Source organism: Stomoxys calcitrans, chromosome 5 (genome assembly GCF_963082655.1).
Source record: "Stomoxys calcitrans chromosome 5, idStoCalc2.1, whole genome shotgun sequence".
Taxonomy (NCBI): Eukaryota; Metazoa; Arthropoda; class Insecta; order Diptera; family Muscidae; genus Stomoxys; species Stomoxys calcitrans.
This window is the reverse complement of record NC_081556.1, coordinates 38,260,485-38,280,820: the sequence shown is the minus strand read 5'-3', so window position 1 is coordinate 38,280,820 and position 20,336 is coordinate 38,260,485. Positions and strand designations below refer to the sequence as shown.

The following is a 20,336-nucleotide window of genomic DNA, read 5'->3' as shown; positions in this document are numbered from 1 at the left end:
ACGTTTCAATTTTTCTCCATCGCTGTTAACCAAACTACTGAGGCGTAAGTAAGTATTGGTCTAATCACGCTCCTACAGAGCCAATGGATTATCCACGGATTCAGGCCCCATTTCGAGCCAACGGCCCTTCTATATAGTGCCCAACAGCTGTGATACCCATGGGAGGCCACCGTAACGCAGAGGTTAGCATATCCGCCTATGATGCTGAATGCCCGGGTTCGATTCCTGGCGATTACATCAGGAAATTTCAGCGGTGTTTATTCCCTCCATATAAAAATTTCTCTTTTCTTTTCGGCACAAATTATGACCTTCTAAATAATTCTATTCATCTGCTTTTTTAATCCAATCCATAAAGGCTAAAATTTTTCTAAGACTCCTCAATTGATTTTGCTACCCATTTATCCTGAATGGATTATTCTGAATACCCTTTGTTTTGGGAGAGTATTATTTATCCATATGGCAACTCTAATCCCTCCGCAACTCACTTCACTCTCTCACAATGTCGCTTTTTTCACTACATTGTCACACTGTGCTCTCTACATTCCCACAGCGTTCGTATGTTGTGTATGAATGGGTTGGTTGTTCGTCGTGTCTTGTTTGAAACCTCGTTGTTGATGTTGCGGGTTCGCTTGGTGGTTCATATTTAACCAGACAATATATGGTTAGTTTTATAAACATTTTCGTCGTGTTAGGATCGGAGAAGCGCTAAAATTTGTTTGTTTTGTTGTAATATGTGTTTTTGTAATATTAGAGAAGCAACAAAATATTAATATTATTAAAAAAATTACAAAAATATTTAAAAAAAAGAAACGCAAACAAAATACATTACACATGCACAAGTAGGGGTAAACGAAAACCATCAAAAATGAGAACATTTGCAGCAGCAACTACTAATAAATCTTGTGTGGAAAAGTCATAAAAGTGTATGGTTGAAAAAAAAAAAATACACAATAAATTGTAAATGAAATTGATTTTGAAGAATGATAATTTAAATGAAGATTGTGAAATTTAAAATCGATTTGAAACAAAATAGAAGTAAAAACCTAAAACAAAACACACAAAATACTCTGTGTAATTGGTGGAAAACAAAAACGGGCCGGAGAATGCCAACAAAAAAAATGAAAAAATTTTAGAATAGTGGGGTTTCACCAAAACAAAGAAAAATTTCACAAAAATACAACAAAACCACTTAATTCAATACAAAAAAAAAATAAAGCCAATGGAAATTACCTTGATTTTGTTTTAAAAATCGCAACCCTTGCATGGAAAAAAAGCAAAAACAAAAATAAATTGAATATAACCCCTAAAACGCTAACACAAATCAAATTCTAAATAAGAAAACAAAACAAAAGTGAAAAAGTGATAAGGTTTTGGTTAAATGATTTAAAAAAAATCCCTTTTATCAAAAAAAAAAAATTCGATGTCAATGAAAACCCGTTAACTAAAAAATTTCCTTTTGATCTGAAATCAAGAGAATTGCCTATAACAAAAGCTTTGAAAGTTTTATTTGCTTTTGCGTGAGTGTGTGTGTGTGTGTGTGTCAGTGCCGTGTTGTTGTCCTTGCTGTGCGTAGCCGTTCGTTGGTTCATTCTTCGTTGGCTTACCTCATACAACTGCAACTGCAACAATTCATCGCAACACCAAGGAGTTTGTTGCAGATCATCCGTTTTCTTTTTGGGGGAAACAAGACCAGACAGTCACTACATAACACACAGGGTCCCCAAAAGCTCCTTAGTTCAATTTATACTCTGGACATACAGACCGCCGCCAACACTTTGGGACCCTCAAAAGCACTCTTTGAAATAACGCAATTTTTGTTATTACTTTTTGCGTTGGATCGTAATTTTTTTCCTTGGTTTCTACATCTGCGGATATTACCTACCTTTTTGTCGCTGTTTTTTGCCGTTTATCTTAGCTTTTGGCTTTTGTGGATTTTTTATTCTATTTGCCCTTTTGGAAGCTGAACTCCCTCGTCGCCATCATCATAGGCCAATGAGTTGCATGTCTTGTGCTTTGTATTGGGAAATCTATGTGGGATTATAAACTCAACCCTTAAACTGGAGGGGCTACAATGAGGCCAGAAGTATACGATGTAAGTACCTAACCAATCTAAAAATTTTTCTTAATGTGGTAAAATATTTGTGTTTTTAAAAACTGCTGGGAAAAATGAAAATTTATTTATTAGCCCTTCAACTCCGATTGTCTTATTCGATTTTGGTGATTTCTTTGACTTTAAAAAATCCGAAAAATTCAGGAAAGATTTTAGTTTTATAAAAAGATCTTTTTTAAAAAAAAAATTTTTTTTAGAAAAAAAAATTAAAAAAGAAATATTTTTTTAGAAAAAAAGCAAAATGTTGGGTAATTTAATTTTATTTTTTTTTGGAAGACTATTTTAAAATATCTTTGTTAAAAAATCTGAAAAATTCAGGAAAAATCAAAGTTTTATAGGTAGATTTTTTTTTGAAAAAAATAATAAAAAAAATAAAAATAAAGTTTTCTTAAAAAAAATAAAAATAATTTTTTTTGAAAAAAAACAAAAGAAAATAATTAAAAAAAAGGAATGTTTGTAGAAAATGAAATAATAGAGGAAAAAATTGTTTTCAGAATTTTAATTTTTAACAAAAATTTCTTTTGAAAATATCGTGGTTAAAAAACTGAAAAATTCAGGAAAAATAATTTAAAAAAAAAAAATTTTGTAGAAAAAAAGCTTATATAGAAAAATATTTTTTCAGAAAAAAATTTTTTCAGAAAAAAATTTATTTTTAAAATTTCTTTGTTAAAAAATCTAAAATATACAGGAAAAATCAAAGTTTGCTAGGTAGAAAAAAAAAATAAAAAAGTTTTTTAAAAAAAAATAAAAGAAAATATAAAAAAGAAAAATAAAATAAAAAAAAAATTGTTGAAAAAAAAAAAATTATAGAGAAAAAATTGTTTTCAGAAAAAAATTTTTTTAATAAAAATTTATTTTTAAATATCTTTGTTAAAAAATCTGAAAAATTCAGGAAAAATCTAAAGTTTTATATGTAGATTTTTTTGATTTTGTTTTTAGAAAACTAAAAAAATTTTCAGGAAAAAAAAATATTTAATAAAAATTTATTTTAGAAAAAAAAAAATTTATATTATTATATTTTTAGAAAAAAAATTAAGTTTGTTAGAAAAAAAGTACAAATTAATATTTTTTAGAAAAAAAATTTAGGAAAACATACTTTTTTTAGAAAAAAAAGTAATTTTTTAGAAAAAAAGTAATTTTTTAGAAAAAAAATTAAAAAAAAAATAAAATTTTTAAAACAACATATTTTTTTTGGAAAATATTTAAAAATAATTTAGTTTTTTCGTTTTCTTGCGCTTTTGTTTTGTCACAAAAACTATTTCATGAAATAAAAAAATGATTTTATTAGAAAAAATGTTTTCTTAGAGAAAAAAAAAATAGAAAAAGTAATTTTCAATAATGTTTTTTGGAAAAATAACATTTTTTTTAAGAAAAACAAAAAATCTACTCAAAACAAAAACAAAAAATAAAAGATTATATAAAAATAAGTAAGGGCGAGCTAAAGTCGGGCGACCTTTTTATACCCTACACCACATTGTGTATGCGGGCTAAATTCTCGAAACGAAAATTAACATGAAATTTAAGTGTAGAATTTCAACCAAAATCCGCACACATTATAGGAGTCATATTGTTGTGCAAAAATGTTGAGAAGATCGGTTGATTTATGCGTTAGCGAAGGCCCTGAAAGTGAAAATCCGGGGATACATATACTCTGTAGCTATATCTAAATGTGGACCGATTTCAACCAAAATTAGTCAAAATCGTTCAAAAATATATATGGGAGCTGTACCCAAATCTGAACCGATTTCAACCAAAACCCACGCGTTTTGAAGTTGGAAGCGTATGACAAGTTTTTGAGGAGATCTGGTGATAAATACGCTTGCAAAGGCTTTAGATGTGAAATTCGGGTGAATTTATGTTTAAATCTAAACCGATTTCACGAGTAATATTAAGAGTCATAAGAAAATCCTTTCTGCTAAACTTCGAGAGAATCGGTTGCAACAAAACTCACTGTCTCAAATTTCAGCAATTTCGGATAATAAATCTGGCTTTTATGGGCCTTAGAGCCAAAATCGAGAGATCGGTTTATATGGCAGCTATAGCCGAATCTTAACCTGCCTATGGGCAAAAAAGAATCTGTTCAAAGTTTCAGCTTAATATCTTTATTTTTAAAGACTGTAGCGTGATTTCAACAGACAGGTTATATTAATTTTATTTATTTTTTGAAGAAGAAATTGCTATAAAAATTAAAAAAAGGAAAATTAGCTTTTAATATATTTCATTTCATTTTATATTTTTTAAATTTATTTTATTTTTTAAATTTATTTTATTTTTAAAAGTTATTTTATTTTTTTTAATTTATTTTATTTTTTTAATTATGTTTATTTTTTAAATTATTTTTTTTTTGTTTCAATTATATTTTTTTGTTTTATTTAATTTAATTTTTTAATTTTATTTTATTTTTTATTTTGTTTTATTGTATCGTTTGGAAAACATTTAACATTAAAAACGACTAAAAAACTTTATTGGCTAGAGTGGGCTAGATGCGCCATCTATCATCTAGGGGTCGCATAACTTTTAAGTGGGCCAAATCACATAATTAAAGTGTTATTCCATTTTTCCAAGCTTCTCATCAAAAATTGTTCTACTCAAAACCCAATTTATAAATGCATTGCAGTTCTGTGTCTTGTTGTTGTGCTGCTTCCTTATTATAATGCACTCACTCTACAGACTGTTGTTAATGATGTTATGGTGCTGAGTGTTTAGCTGTTGTTGTTGTTTTTGTTATTGTTGCTAATTTGAAAGTTCAAACACTGTGAGTAAGTGAAAACAAAGTTATGCAAAGTTGGCAAATAATGAATGCATGATGCTTACTCCCCACTAAAAATCCCTAGGGCCTTTAATAGCCAAGGCATAAATGGAGTTGTAAAAAAGCACACATGCATTTAAACTCTCAAACATACATACATACATATGTATGTGTAACTATGTAATATATGTCTTTGCAAGCAAGCGACTAACTATAGCTATGTTAAAAGTTCTAACAGGCAACAAAAAAAAGTAACAACAACATCAAAATAGCATAATCATAACAATAATACGCCAGAAAACACTCTCTTGTACTCGGAGTATGAAGCTTTATCGTAGAATAGCACGTGTGTGTATGGTTGTTTGTGTGATTACCTGACTGAGTGAATGACTGAGTTGCAATGAAGTGCTAGGCTTGCATATGAAAATATGATTATGTTGGTGATGATGGGCACAAAAAAAAAACATAGGCTCATAGAGACAGACATGCAGGAACTTACATATACATGTGTACATATATATAATGCATTTTAGCATATTTTTATATGTACCTACATAGGTTTACGTTCTTACATACATTTGTACCTATGTATGTATGTCGAATACTATGTGAAGCTTTATAGTCCATATCATCATACACATTGTTTTTGTTCGTCCTACTATGTTATGGAACAACAACAACAGCAACCAAAAGGCAATAGCAACAACAACAACAGCAATAATAACATTTACTATGGACTATGCAGATCCATTTCATTATGGTCGTGACAGCGCAAGCATTAGCCGTCCTCGACAGAGAAATGGTGCGACATTTGTACTTACATGCCAGCCAACAAGAACAGCATACACGTGCGAACTGAGGTTATATACACTGAGGGATATACATACGTACACACATATTTTCATGCTTATTCTTGGTTTTTTTTTTAATTTTGTTTTTGCTCAAAATGCTGTATAGAACAACGTACTACTCTACTCCTCTTTGCTTAGGATATTTGTTTGTCTGTCTGGTTATCGGTACATACATCCATACCTCGAATGTATGTAATGCCGTTAGTGTATGAAAGTGCAACCAACCCCTGTTTGTTGCTGCTTCTGCCTTCTGCCCCTTCTTTCTTGTTGTTGCTCTTGTTATTTGTTGTTGTTCATTGAGTTCAGTTTCATAACAAAGCAAAAAGTTTATTTTGTTGGTTTTGTTTTCATTTCTTTTTTTTGGATTTCTTTAACGTTGCTCTTTGCTATTTTCCCTTAGTTGCTGCCATAAAGCTAAGACAAACACTGGCCCTGCGAAGTGGAACATAAAGTGATTTTTTGTTCCGTTTACCATTTCTTACGTTCTACTACCCCTAACAATAAGCAAATGATGTGAATATAACAAGAGCAAGTATAAAGGCAGCAAGCACACCAGTGGTTTAATCATATAAAATAAACCTGAAGAAGGAAATACCTGAGAAGAAATTCAATTGTAATCGCCTGGACATTAGGGTATCGAAATTTGGCAAAAAAAAAAAAAACACATTCAATAGGAGTTTGCCAAAAGAATATTGGTGCTTGGTAGCTGTGGTTAATGAGGTTTTTGTTTAGTGTCGCCTTTCATCATGATAACTGTAAACTTCAACGACTTTGATTAGGTATTACGAGCTATCGTTTATTACATCAAGCTATCGATAATTATTTATGCTAACGGTACCTATGCAATGGACTATTGTTTGTGTTTAAAAACAGAGTTGTCAGATATCATAGCTATGCTGAAATTCTCTACCAAAAACAGAGTTATGCAATAAAAAAGCCCAGACGATAAATGGAATGTACAAAAAAAAATTAGTTGAGGTAGAAACGTACACTTCTATCTAAATTTAGGATAAGTGATGACACCAGTTATTTATTTATGTAGAGATATTTAACAAATGAATATAGAATTTTAAAAGGAATATAGATAGGCGGACGACCAACATTTTACAGTGTTGCCGTTTATTGATCATTCTTCTGCAGAGTTGTTCTGATAAGAATGAAAACACGAAAAGTAAATAAAAAAATCAAATCAAGCCAAATAAAATACATTAAAATAACATAAAATAAAATAAAATTAAGCAAATATAAATCAAACCAAATAAAGTAAAATGGAATAAAATAAAATAAAATAAAATAACATAAAATAATATAAATAAAATAAACTAAAATAACATAAATAAAATAAATTAAAATAAAATAAAATAAGATAAAATAAAACAAAATAAAATAAAATAAAATAAAATAAAACAAAATAAAATAAAATAAACTTAAATAAAACAAAAAAAAAAATAAATAAAACAATAAAATAAAATAAATAACAATTTGTGGTTATAAATGCCATTGAGTTTCAAAATTGCTTAAACATTTATGATTTTTTTAATTTATTTTTGACAATTATACTTATAACCAAACTATAATGCAAGCTCAAACTACATATGTCTAGAGCTTGAGAAAAGTAGGAGTAAATTTGCGTTATATTGGATTGCCCAAAAAGTAATTGCGGATTTTTTAAAAGAAAGTAAATGCATTTTTAATAAAACTTAGAATGAAATTTAATCAAATATACTTTTTTTTTACACTTTTTCTAAAGCAAGCTAGAGATAACAGCTGATAACTGACAGAAGAAAGAATGCAATTACAGACTCACAAGCTGTGAAAAAATTTGTCAACGCCGACTATATGAAAAATCCGCAATTACTTTTTGGGCAACCCAATATAGTAGGAAATTTAAATGGAAAATTCAGAGATTTTTTTATTTTCTCCTTATGTTTGAAACTCTGCCAACTCTATGAGATATTTTCATGCCTTCTTTTATTCAATACCAGTTTTGGCAAACTCATCAAAATATGAAACCTTATTCTCTGTCCTGAGCTAAGCAGGAATAAGAATTAAATTTCAATATAAACTTTATATAGTCATTTACAAGCTTAAAAATAAATCAAATATAAAATCAGATGAGGAAAAAACAACCCTTTCCCTTACGATAACCATTTAAGGCAAGAAAAAAACACAGCGAGGATAAATAAATACTGCTAAAATTTATTCAAAAGCACATGCCATGAAAGTAAAGTCATTTTGTTTTTGTTTTATAACCCCTAAAGTAAAGTTGACAATTGCAACACCTTCCCTTTCCGGTACAAAAAAAAAAAAAAACAAAAACACAAGGCAGTATGTTGACAAAAACAACAACAACACTATCAATTACACACCACATTTATCCACACCAGCTTTATTTTCATTTATTATAATTTAATACATTTTTTTTTCGTTTTACTGTGGCGCATTATCATAGCCCATACCCCTCATACAACCCCATAGAATTATTGTCAAAGCTGCTTAATCACTGTTTATTATTATTATTACTTAAACCTGGTGTGGCGTGGCATGACATGGTGTATTAGATTGCCGTGTCACCCTGTGCTCCCCATTATTGTTGTTGGCAATGTGACACACCCCTTAAGTGTCACTTATATCACTAAGTGGTTGCAGTAAAACTAGAAATGTTTATTCTGAGCTTTTTTATCATGATTAAAATTTTCTCTTCTTACCCATTTTCCCAGAAATATACTTTTATTAGTTTAATCAATAATATTAGGTAGTACATATACTAATTACCAATAATATCATCATATGAAATCGGATGTTATTTTATGGTAATATTTAATCAGTCATAATGCTTAAACGGGATGGTCATAAACGAGCCCTCTCTTCTGCATCGATTTGGCTATTACTTGGTTTTTTTTTTCGTTTTGTTTATTTTATTGTATTATTATATCAAATTGCGCCATAATCAATTTTATTTGGTTGGAATTTTTTACCCATGAAACATACGTTTAGTACGTATGTATTGTCATAATAGAAGTGATTAAAAAGAGATTAGCCATCACATGGCACACCAAGAGACTATGGACTGGGGGCCAAGCAATTGACAGAAAATGGGAATTCCGCATGCAAGGTGAACGAAATGGACTTAGGCCTTTTTCTTGTGGTAGTAAAAATAAAGAACAATATCTCTCTCTATCGCTATTTATTATTTGAAGATTCATATCTGAGTCAATATTCATTATTATTTTCAAATCTCCATGTGTCAAAGTCCCTTAAGTTGCATATGACTTTCAAAATAATAGGGTTGCCAGGCAATAAGGAATAGGCAAAGTACCGTTATATAGTTTTTGTGGTTGCATTATATGGTGAGAACAACGTGAAGGCTTCTTATGGTCCCTTTACATTGTGATAATTTTAGTTAAAGAATGATGTCATAGGTATAATTTTGGAAAAACAGTATTGTCAAAAGAAAGAAAAATACACACATAGTTTCATTTCAGTTTATGAAGTCTACATTATACATTTAGAATAGCATTTAAAGAATGCAAGATTTTACTGTAGGAGGATATAAACGACTTGATAGACTTCGTTCAAGTAACATTTTTAAACTAAAAAAATATGGAATGGGAACCAAATTGCAGATCTCGACATAAATAAATCTCCGGGCCTGGATGGCATGTCGTCACTTTTTTTTATACAAGTGCTCGTCGACGCTCGCTCGTCCTTTACGCAATCTTTTCAACCTTGCCAACCGTGCGGGTGTTTTCCCTGCGCTTTGGAAGATTGCAAACGTGCAGCCTATCCCTAAAAAGGGTGAGGCAACCGACCCTGCGAACTATCGATCAACAGCATTATGCTCCGCGCTTTCCAAGGTTATGGAGAGCATGGTAATTAACAATCTTGTGAGATACTTAGAGTCCGACGGTCTTTTTAGCGACCGACAATATGAGTTCCACAAAAATCGCTCCACTAATACCCTGATGACATTCCTGTCTGAACGTTGGAGTCGCTCCATTTACCAGTTCGATGAGAGTAAGGTCGTGGCTCTGGATATTTTCAAGGTATTTTATAGGGTCTGGCACGGTGCACTCCTTTAAAAGTTTGTCGCTTTTGTTGTCGGTAATAATTTCGCTCGATTTATATCGAGTTTTCTCAGCAGTCGCACTATAAGAGTTGTTGTAGATGGATTCTCATCTAACGAATATAGATTGACCGCAGGAGTACCACAAGGCTGTGTCCTTTCTCCCCCTCTTCTTATTTTCATTGACGATCTACTGGGTCTGACTTCGAATTCGATCTAATCGTTCGCTGATGACATTTTTCATTTTTTCGACCATAGGCCGAGTCTTTGATAGATTGAATACAGGAGGCGGATTATGGACATAACATTCTGACAGGATTTGCTGTCCATTTCTGATTGGGGTCGAATGAATAGAATAGATTTTAATTCACACAATACGCAGTGCTGTTTGTTGTCCCACAAACGATTCACTGACACTTTACAATCGTCAATATCTATCGACGGTGTAGATATCAAGGAGTCAGCGGCTCTTCATTCCCAGAACATGAAGATTCAATGTGATGTCCATTGGTCAAAACATGTATTCGAAATGTCGAAGGAAGAATTCAAGTGCTTGGGCTTTTTCAAGCGGTGTAAGAAATATTTCACTACCTCTAATCTTCTTAATATGTACACTACGAATATCAGCCCAAAGATGGAATATAACTCGCATATATGTTATATGTGTTGTACTTTTTTGTATAGATATGTATCTAATCGTATGTAATCAAAAATGTGGCATATTTATTCCAAAATCCATTTACCATATTAAATTTTTCGTACATGTCACACCATGTGTACAACTTTCAGAGTTGCTGTTTTTGAAATCACATATGACATGTCTTAGCATCTAATGGCAGCTTTATTTATTTGTTGTGTATTGCTAATTTTCTAATTGTAAAATTTTAAATACTTGTATGTCTTAAAAAAATGTAACAAAGTAACTTAAAATACTTGTATCTCCAAAACTAGACTAAGTTTAGGTTAGGTTATTGTGACAGTATCTATGCTGACCCATTTTGACAGGAAAAAGGAAGATACCTTCTTTTATTACCAAACAGATTCCCTAAGAAACTGTAACCAAAGTCTCATTTAACTCTACTAAGTCCATATAACATGTAAGAATAGCAATTACAGATGGACATGCAATTTATTGTAGGAGCATTTTCTGGACATGGATGACTAAATATTTTTAAATTAAAAGCAAGGAATTTCAAAAACCAACTTATGTTTAAAAGAAAATTTTATTACTAAATAGTGACATTTTTCTGTGTTTATTAGTTTTATAAAAAATAATAACGACAGCAATCGTTTTTTTATGATTATTTCAAATATTATTCTCTAAGTGTGCACGCCCTTTAAACAACTGTTAGCTTTGTAAGTGTTGCCAAAGAAACAAAAATCGCAATATCCTGTTTGAGGTTATTAAGGTCGCATTACACAATGAGAAATGCCAATTGTGTTTGTAGTGATGATGATTATTCTCCAAGTGGGTATGCCCTTTAACTAGCTACTGTTTTGTAAGTGTTGCCAATGGAAAGAAAACCACAATATCCCATTTGAGATTATTAAGATTGCATTACACAATTAGAATTGCAAACTACGGAAATTATGATAGCCGAAACAAAATTAGAAAATGTTTTGGCTAAAATAAAACGCCAATTCTGATACCGAAAATAGTATTAATTAATTTGTTAGTGCTACAACGAATATGTTTCATCATCATTAAAATAAATACCAAATACCTGTTTATTAATGATTGTATTATTTCTAGGCTTATTGCCCTGATAGCAGAAATTTCCTGGAAATATGTACGAATATTGTTAAAAGAGTTTTCCTATAAATTATATTGCGTTTTAGAATTAACAACAAAATCTTGATATCATTAAAGAAATACCACAGATAAAGAGAAACCACCCACATGCCTAAAGCTCAATTCATGTTAAAAATGCATTGGAATTTACCTTTTCAAAAAGAAGAAAAGAAAGAAGGCACCACTTCAACTAATCGAACGTTTTATAAAAGTCAATGAAAACTTCAAAATTGATTACCATTTTTGATAATCGATTTTTTTTTTTTTTTTGGTGGGGAAAATAAAAATATTGACATTCAAAAGATATAAATGGTAGAAGCGTGTGAGTGTGTGTGCAGAGCTTTTATTTTTTATATTTAATTTTTAGATTTTCTTTTAAAATTGCGGTCAAATATTTAAAGCCAGCTGCATATTTTTGGACAATGCATGAAAATAAAAATTGTGTCGTCGTATCTTTTTTTTGTTTTATTTTTTTATCAGCTACCCCCTGTTAAAGAAAATAATAATAACTAAATAATCTAATAAGTAAGTGAGAGTTGATAATAACACTTCGTTCATTGAGTTATGTGGGGGTGTTCTTTTTTACTGTTACTTCTGGTATTTCTAAGTGTTCGTTTTTTTTATTGATTTTGTTTGGTATTTACCATAACCCGGATATTTTGTTTGCCATGTGCCAGTGCACTATGAAGTTATCGCCCATCAAAAAAATAAAAAAAAAACAGAAAAGTGCTTCCAAACGCTAATCTAATAACATTAATAAAAACGATAAAAGTAATCGGGAAAGGTGTTAATTTGTTTGCCATTTAAATCAATTATTAATGAAAACAATCTCCACTGGAAGTGTGGGCAACAGAGACAACTGCAGACAAAATGCTTGAATAGGTGGGAACTTTAAAGAATTAATAGATACAGACAGTTATAAATGATAAAAAAATTAGTGGAATTTTAAATGGTTTTATGATTCATGTTTAAATAGCCAAAGTAAGAAACTTTCCATGTGCTAAAGATTTTTTGGGCGCTATAGTTATAGGTCATCAAGGACTCTTATCAGTATTTTATGAGTAGATTAGCCTTGTTAAACTGCTTTGCAGAGACATATTGCTCTGCGGAACGCCACATAGTGGGATGAAATGCTTAAATAAGTTAAGTTTGGAGATACCATTCAGTAACTCAAGGAGATGAGTAGATTATCAGATATTACTCTAATATGCATGGTCCTAAATGCTTTATGGGGCTTTTAAATTTGTTTTCCACACTAATGAATTCCCTTGTATTTAGAATAACTTCAAATGCTGGTATCTCTTAAATCAAATGTTCTATCATAAAAACTTAAAATGCTTGTATCTTCTTAACCGGACCAAAGTAGGGTTTGGTTTCCACACTAATGAATTCTCTTTTGTGTAGAACAACTTAAAATGCTTGTATCTCTTAAATGAAATGTGCTATTATAAAAACTTAAACTGCTTGCATATCCTTAACCAGGCCAGGGTAAAGTTAAGATTAGTGTCACGCAGGCAATTTTGTCCATTTTGATACCACAGGAACAAAAAAAGGATGATGCATTCTGACGTTTTGCCGTTGTGCGTCGCTCGGTTTCGACTACAGAAAATACTGCTGTAGCAACCAAAATGGCTATAAAATTTCCACCTAAAAAAGTACCTATTACGAGGTGCTGCGCGTACGCTCCACTCGATGATTCAAAAAGTAATGACAGCTCTGATTAGCATAAACTAATTACAGTATAATGGGGTTATTCAAACAACCTTTCATTCTTGCCGCTTAACCACCATTGAATGTCGATCAACAGTCTAAAGGAGCATGCTATGCTATGCTTGCCAAAGCTGGACTCCCAAGGGGTAAACGTTTTCTTTCTTATATCCTCTGAAGATGAGTGATTTCGGATGAAAGTTTTGTTTGGCGATGTATTTCCTTTATCGCTCTAAGACCTTTAAGTTTACCGGGACCATAGTGGGAATGACGAAAAAGGCGGGTTCAGCTACATTTCTGTCATGATTTTTTGAATTTTGAAATAGCGCCATGGCTTTACACATGACATGTACGGATGTGGTTTATATTGCGTTTGCTTATGGTAGAATGTACACCTACATTCATCCTCCAAAAGGAAACAAACATTACCATAAAATTGTCCTGCTTTGCCATCGATATAAATTTTATCGAAGTGTTCATCGATAGCTTTACCTCTAAAGCTCTCCACCAAAAAAAAACTAACAAAGCAATAAATTTATGCTCCATTGATATCGATAACAATTTATCGAAGTCACCATTCATATAGTGGGGTCCAGGATTCACTAAATAAGGTTACGAAAAGCGATCACACGAACATTTTGACATCATAAATGTTTATGGGGCCTTTCCACTTTTTGTTTTCGGCAATTGGATTGGATCAATGAGATCCTTATTTTCAATCAAAAACAAAACAATAAATACATTTGAAATACATTGAACCTTGAATGCCAGTATCGCAAATTCCCACAGCTTATAGATAAGGCAATTTTACGTTTTCAACCCCCTTCCCTCCCTTTCAATAATCGATTTCTCATGACATCGCTGAAGTTGAGTAACTACTTTATGATCTCTATATGATGACACTGACAATTCTCTATGTCAATTTCATTTTAAGGAATTTTCGCACATGAATAACCGCCAGTATTTGGAGACATAATTTATTTAAGCCAAAATTTGCATATTTTTCCGATAAAATTCAATTAAATTACTAAATAAATGAATTTCATCAGAAAAAATGTGAAGTATCCGACTGACCACACCATGCTAAAAGCAATTGCTGACTTAAATTTTTTTCCATGCCGCTTCTTGGGCTGGCGGGTTTTTTGCTGTGTGTGTGTGTATGAGCGAGTGGTGTGTGCTTGCGTCTGGTGTCAATGTGAACAATGGGGCTCTTATGTCTGCACATTTATCTGTCCCTGGGTGTATTTAATGACCATTTATTATTTCATCATACATCTGCCCCTTTCTTTTTTAACCAAAAAAAAAAGTATACTCAAGATTGCTGCTCCACTCGTTGACGTATTTGTCGCCGTTGCCATTGTCATCATCATTGTCAGACGGAATGAATTTAGTATATGTTGGTTGCCAGGGTGGTCACGTACCATGTCCACTTAGGGGGGCAGAGGGAGGCACAGGAGGTTCAAATAGCGCACTTGTTCTGTGAAGTTTTTAGCTTGTCTGTTAATAAGACCACTAAAAGCGCCGACCTAATCAAAACTGAACAAAAAAAAAAAGAACATAAAGAACAAAACTGGGAAAAAAGTCTAGACCATGAAAATGCCTTCAACATTCCATGGCAAATTCAATTGATATTTTATAAGGTGTTTTAAATTCATTAACAAGTTATAATAGTTGGATTTTTTTTGAATGACATTAAAATTGCGTTTAAAAGCAAGCCCCAAATGTTAAAATTTGGAAATGAAATTTTGCATAACTTAAAATGTTTTTATCTTCTTAAGTAACGAATTTAATTTTTATTATTTTGATAATATATTTTCTTTTAAAAAAAACTTTAAATGCTTGTATGTATGTCCTTTGAGATCATTTTCCAGCAAAGAAACTTCAAATGCTTGTAACTCCCAAATTAGGTCGATAGACAAATGTCTGAAGCCAAAGTTGAAAAAGTTCTAAGGTGTCTGAAAGGTTAAAATTTTTTTAGAAAACATAACTCGACAAATTATGATTACTTTAATGCTTCCATTCCCAAGCTTTTTGATGATATTGGCAATAAGTTACATATATTGGCTTGGTTTGCATTTGGTTTTAGAGGCCACGGTGAAGTACAAGTTAGCATGATTCCTTGCGATAGAAATATAGAAACAAACTTATAAACCTTCGAACTCGGCCATAATATTACAGTAGTCTTTCGGGTGTGCCTTAATGGTATGGCTCCCTAAAATAGCCCATGACCGGAATCTTCGCTAAACAATGTTGCGAAAACCGATCAGCTGACATATTATTTTTTGAATTTTTGGAAGTTCTGACCATTTAGGGTGTCGACTTGTACTTTCTTATGCATATTTTTTGTTTACGTTTTCCCATATTTATGACTCTCATGGGACCTTTCCACTTTCAGTTTTCAGCAAGTGAGGAAACCTTTTATTATTCAGGCAAAGAGTCCTCCTCGCAAGTACATCACGAAAATAATCAAATTTAGTAGTAGTCTCTCTTGGTATTTCCAGTGCAGGGTCGTGGGTACGATTCCCGCCAGAAGCCTGTCGCTACTGTGGTATCACAATGGACTTCAAATTGTCTAAGTGAGTCTGTTAAGGACTGCCACTATAACTTAACCTAGTAGTAGTCTCACTAATCCCACACTAGCTATGCCGCTCAGAGTTCGTAATAAACAAAAATGGACTTCTGGTACCTCCAAAAAGGCATCTTCAAATCGTCACTTAGCTACTTAGAAAGACACCGAGTTGACGTAATGACTCACTGGCAATTTCAACTTTCAAAATAATCTTTTAATCTTCCTTAAATATGTCTCTTAGAAATTTCCAAAGTCCATTGATAAAAAAAAACTCGTCTATTATAGCTTTTTTCACCGCGAAGCAGGGTTTTTGTCACCATTTTATGCCTTTCTTTTTTTTGGGTTGCTCTCCCAGATAACAAAACCTCCCAACAATTAACCATAAATACCTTTTAACCTCCCCATGCTTATAGAACTATTTAAGGCAGCAACAAACGAATAGAATATGTTCGATTTTGGTTTTTAGTGGCTAGACATTAGGAAAGTGTTACAAATTCATAAGATAGGCTACAATCGAACAAATATGGTTTCCCCCCTCCATAAAAAAACGAGACTTTGGCATATCAAACGTATAGCAGTTATGCATAATAGTTATAGTTGAGGCCCCAACTAATTGATGACGTTGTCTATGACGATGGCGTTAAGAAATGAAGAAGAAGATGATGATGTGGAAAATGATTTGGTTAGAGGTGATGGCGGTTATGTCTATGTGGCCATAATTGTGTTTATTTGGTAATAACTGGCAGCCGTACTTTACGTCTGTTTTTCTGTCTAACACTCCACACTGTATATTGTCATAGAATGTATGTACATACGTACATGCCATGGCAATGTTTGTTTTTTTTAGTGACAAACTTTTTGTCTATTTTTATTTAGTTAATAATATTTACATACGACATTTCTTGTGGCTCTTCAGCGGCAGGCAAGCATGCATGCCACGGGGTCTTTATTTGGGTTACGCATGCTCCGCGTGCTTAAGCTTACATCTCTTGGGCTTAGAAGACTGACAATCTATCTAACAGGCCAGCCAGTTAACCACTGCTACCACCTCGTATAGCCAGCTGACCTAAGCCTCTGTAGGCTCAGACAGGCAGTTAGACAGACAGAACAAGTGTTTGTCTTTGCCTCTTTTTTTGTAGGCTGTCGTTTTTTGTTTTTGTTGTATTTCTCATTTTGTGTGTTATGGCCAAGTCACATGCAAAACATATCCGGCTAACAAGTGCACAAAATGCATAGAAAAAAAAACAAAAAAAAAACCTGCATCATCAGCAGAAGCAGCTAAAAATCAAAAACATGACAATGATGGCTTCGTTAGACGTCAGCAAATGGCAAACAAAACGGTCAGTATGGCTATGCTATACAAAAATAATCAATAAATACTGTTTTAAATGCAAACACTTATAATAGCTAAATTATGAACAACCTGAGCAGATAGAGAAAGAGAAGCAAAAATTTAAACAAAGAAGAAAAAGACAAGGAGAAATCGCATGGCAAAAATGAGACGAAGGAAAGTAAGGCAAGGGCTATCTGAAGTGAATAGATTAGTAGAGAAGGGTGGATTCTAAAAATTCAAAATTGCAGTTAATTTGTAACAAATTTTGAATGTATCTTTACTAATAACTTAAAATGCTTGTATCTCCTTAATTGGAACTAAAAATGCTAGTATCAACTCACCTTTAGATTAAAGAGACAAAAAAAACTAAAACCTAACCTCTGCGGTACGTGGCCTCCATTTCATTTCCATTAAAATAGATTTTCTTCTGGAATCAGTGTCAAAGAAGAGCATATCCAATCGTCTTACTAGAATGGGGATACCATTTGATGGGGATACCATTTGATGGGGAGATTAATTCTACTATATAGCTCGCAGTTCCTGAATTGCAGAATGTTCACTGAGGATTCTTAAAATTGTAGTAGTTCCGTAGGCTCGCCTTCTAGCCAACTTACATACCTATTAAAACTACCACATTGTAATGGTATTATACTGCAAAGCTCTATGCAATTTCTCTCTTACTTATCCTAATAGTCATATGCCAATCCCAAAGACCATATGTCATCGGTTGAGCCTATCTAAAACATATTTTTTTCATTGCGACTCTGCACATTATTTATAGTAATTTCCCGATTCTCAATTCCACACCAAGTGCTGCTGGAACCGATACCCACTGAGGGTTTGACATTAGTAGGGCCAGAGTAAAGATTGTAATTGCGTCTCTTTGGCGGAAGTAGACCTAGTTGATATACAAAAATTCCCGAACTGAGTTTTAATTGGGCTTTTAGTAGACGCACGACTATGCTCGTAATAGGTCACTATGCTAGTAATAGTATCAAGACTATACTCGTAATAGGTCCTTTGTTTCCTACATGGCCAAATGTTACATTGCATAGCAATATATATTTTGAGTGTTCAACTCCTTGGTGAGAGACGGATCCTTTTTAAAACATCTATCAAACTACTGATAACGGCATCTGGTTGATAAAGTATCACCATTCTGAGCTGGGATCTGGTTCAGGATTTGGGTTTCAACCATATGCATCACCCTCACCTTTATGCGCCTCTGATAATTTAAAAATTCTGGAGTTAATCCTGTAGATGAAACTGATATAAGATGGACTTAAAACAGTATTACCCTAATCCTCCATTTTTCGAACTTAGGCTGTGTGCTGTAGTGGGAGGTGACCCCCTTCGTCGGCAGAGGTGGATGTAAGTGGCATGGGAACGAACGAACTTTCTTTGCTTCAATTAGATAACTTAAAATGCTTGTACCTCCCAAACCAGCTATTTATTAGAAAAATTTACTATTTTGGACCTTTTCTGGTTAGTGTTAGTTCCTTTTCAAAGTTTTCAAAAGGAACTTGCCTCAATTCTCTGCCACAATTCCACCTTGAAATTTGATCAATATAAATGGTGTACAAAAATACCCATCAATGCTTCAGCATATGGCAAAAAAAGAGAAACCACATCTTTCCAGAGAAAATTTAATGTGAATAGTAAGTGAGTGGCACTCTTGAGGTGAAAATCAATTTCACACAAAACCCTAGCAGTGACGAATGAAAATCACAAACCAAGAGAATCATCAAAAGCGGCATTTAAGAAGAAAACAATATTACCTTATGTACATAAGCATGAATAAACTGGAGAGGATCACTACAAAAGAGCAGAAAATCCAAACAGTGTTGTTTGAGTTTATGTATTGTCATGCTTAAATGCAGAATTTGACAAGTTATAGGAATCAGCTGTGAAAGGGTATGCTAAGTTAAACTTGTGTCAAGTCTTCAGTTAACCTAAAATGTTTGGTATGTAATCATTTGGGCATGTGTATGTGTGTGGGTGTTGATTTTTTGAAGTGTCACTTTCTAAGTGTTAATATGGGCTAGAGATATACGCACTGTACACTGGTATAAAACATGTCGCTATGCCCTTAGGCTTGCTTTGGGGGCTGCTCTCAGTGTTGTAGGTTGTCAATTCTCGTTAACATATTTTAGTCACACTATCTTCTGGGCAACAGAAGAGCCATCGTTAAAAACAAATTTATATGTTTGAATTTGAAATTTAAGTGTTTAACCTTTTAGCCTAACATCATCACTACTCCCTTCTCATTCATCTTTAAAAGCCAATGATCTCAGTCTGCATCTTATTATAGTTTCTTAATTAATGAATCATGATTTTTTTCATAGTGCCTTTAACTGACATTTCTCAAAGTGCGTGTGTTGCATACCACTTCTTTTTGGGTTTCTCTTTGTTTTTGTTTTTGGAGTAGTAGAGGAAAATCTCCTCTTGTATAACTTTTTCAAAATTCATTAAATATATATGACCATATTTTCTCCATGATGTTGTCTTTTATGGCGCCAATCATGTCATTCCATTTTGTCTTTCGTTTTTTTTTTTTTTTTTTGAGCTGCTGTCACCGTTGTCGTCAAATGCATGCATAATTAGGTTTTCTTCTCTGGCCCCAATGTGGTTATGTCGTCTTCCTTCCTTCATACGAATGCGCTCTTTATTTCATTTCATTCTTGTATCTGTGCTTAGTTGACCGTTTTTTGGTTTTTGTTATTATAATTTGTTATTGTTCTTTGGCTCGTTTTTATGATGGATGAAAAGTTCAAAACATAAAATTTTCGTTGTAGTTTTTCCTCTTTATGCGAATGAATGTAAATTTCTTGGCCTCATTTCGATGGCGTCGTATTGTTTTAGTACCTACGATTTGTTAACAACTAAACTAAAAAAATTATGTACTCAGCGATTATTTGTTGTTATTTTCTTTTTATTTATATATGTAGTATGTCCAAGTTGTAGGGGAAAAATGCAAAAAACAGTCATAAAACTTAAATATAAAACATAACATGTCAAAGTGCATAATGCGTAAAAATTTATTAGCAGCTATAGCATAGGGTGGAAACGCCAGCATTTTTCTTTGGCTGCATAAATAAATCAATTTTTCTAGGAAATTTTGCCAATAAAATAGCCTTTGCATGGTGTTTATAGACCTAC

General features: G+C 32.5%; 1 protein-coding gene across 1 annotated transcript in view; it reads left to right on the top strand.

Moving 5' to 3' along the window:
• Nucleotides 1-670: 670 nt before the first annotated feature.
• Nucleotides 671-20,336, top strand: part of LOC106082389 (GATA zinc finger domain-containing protein 14) — a 74,251-nt gene continuing 54,585 nt past the window's right edge. The window contains exon 1 of the mRNA XM_059369731.1: nt 671-2,092. Coding sequence (XP_059225714.1) covers nt 2,091-2,092 — 2 coding nt within the window. The 5' untranslated portion in view covers nt 671-2,090. The remainder of the gene's footprint in view (nt 2,093-20,336) is intronic.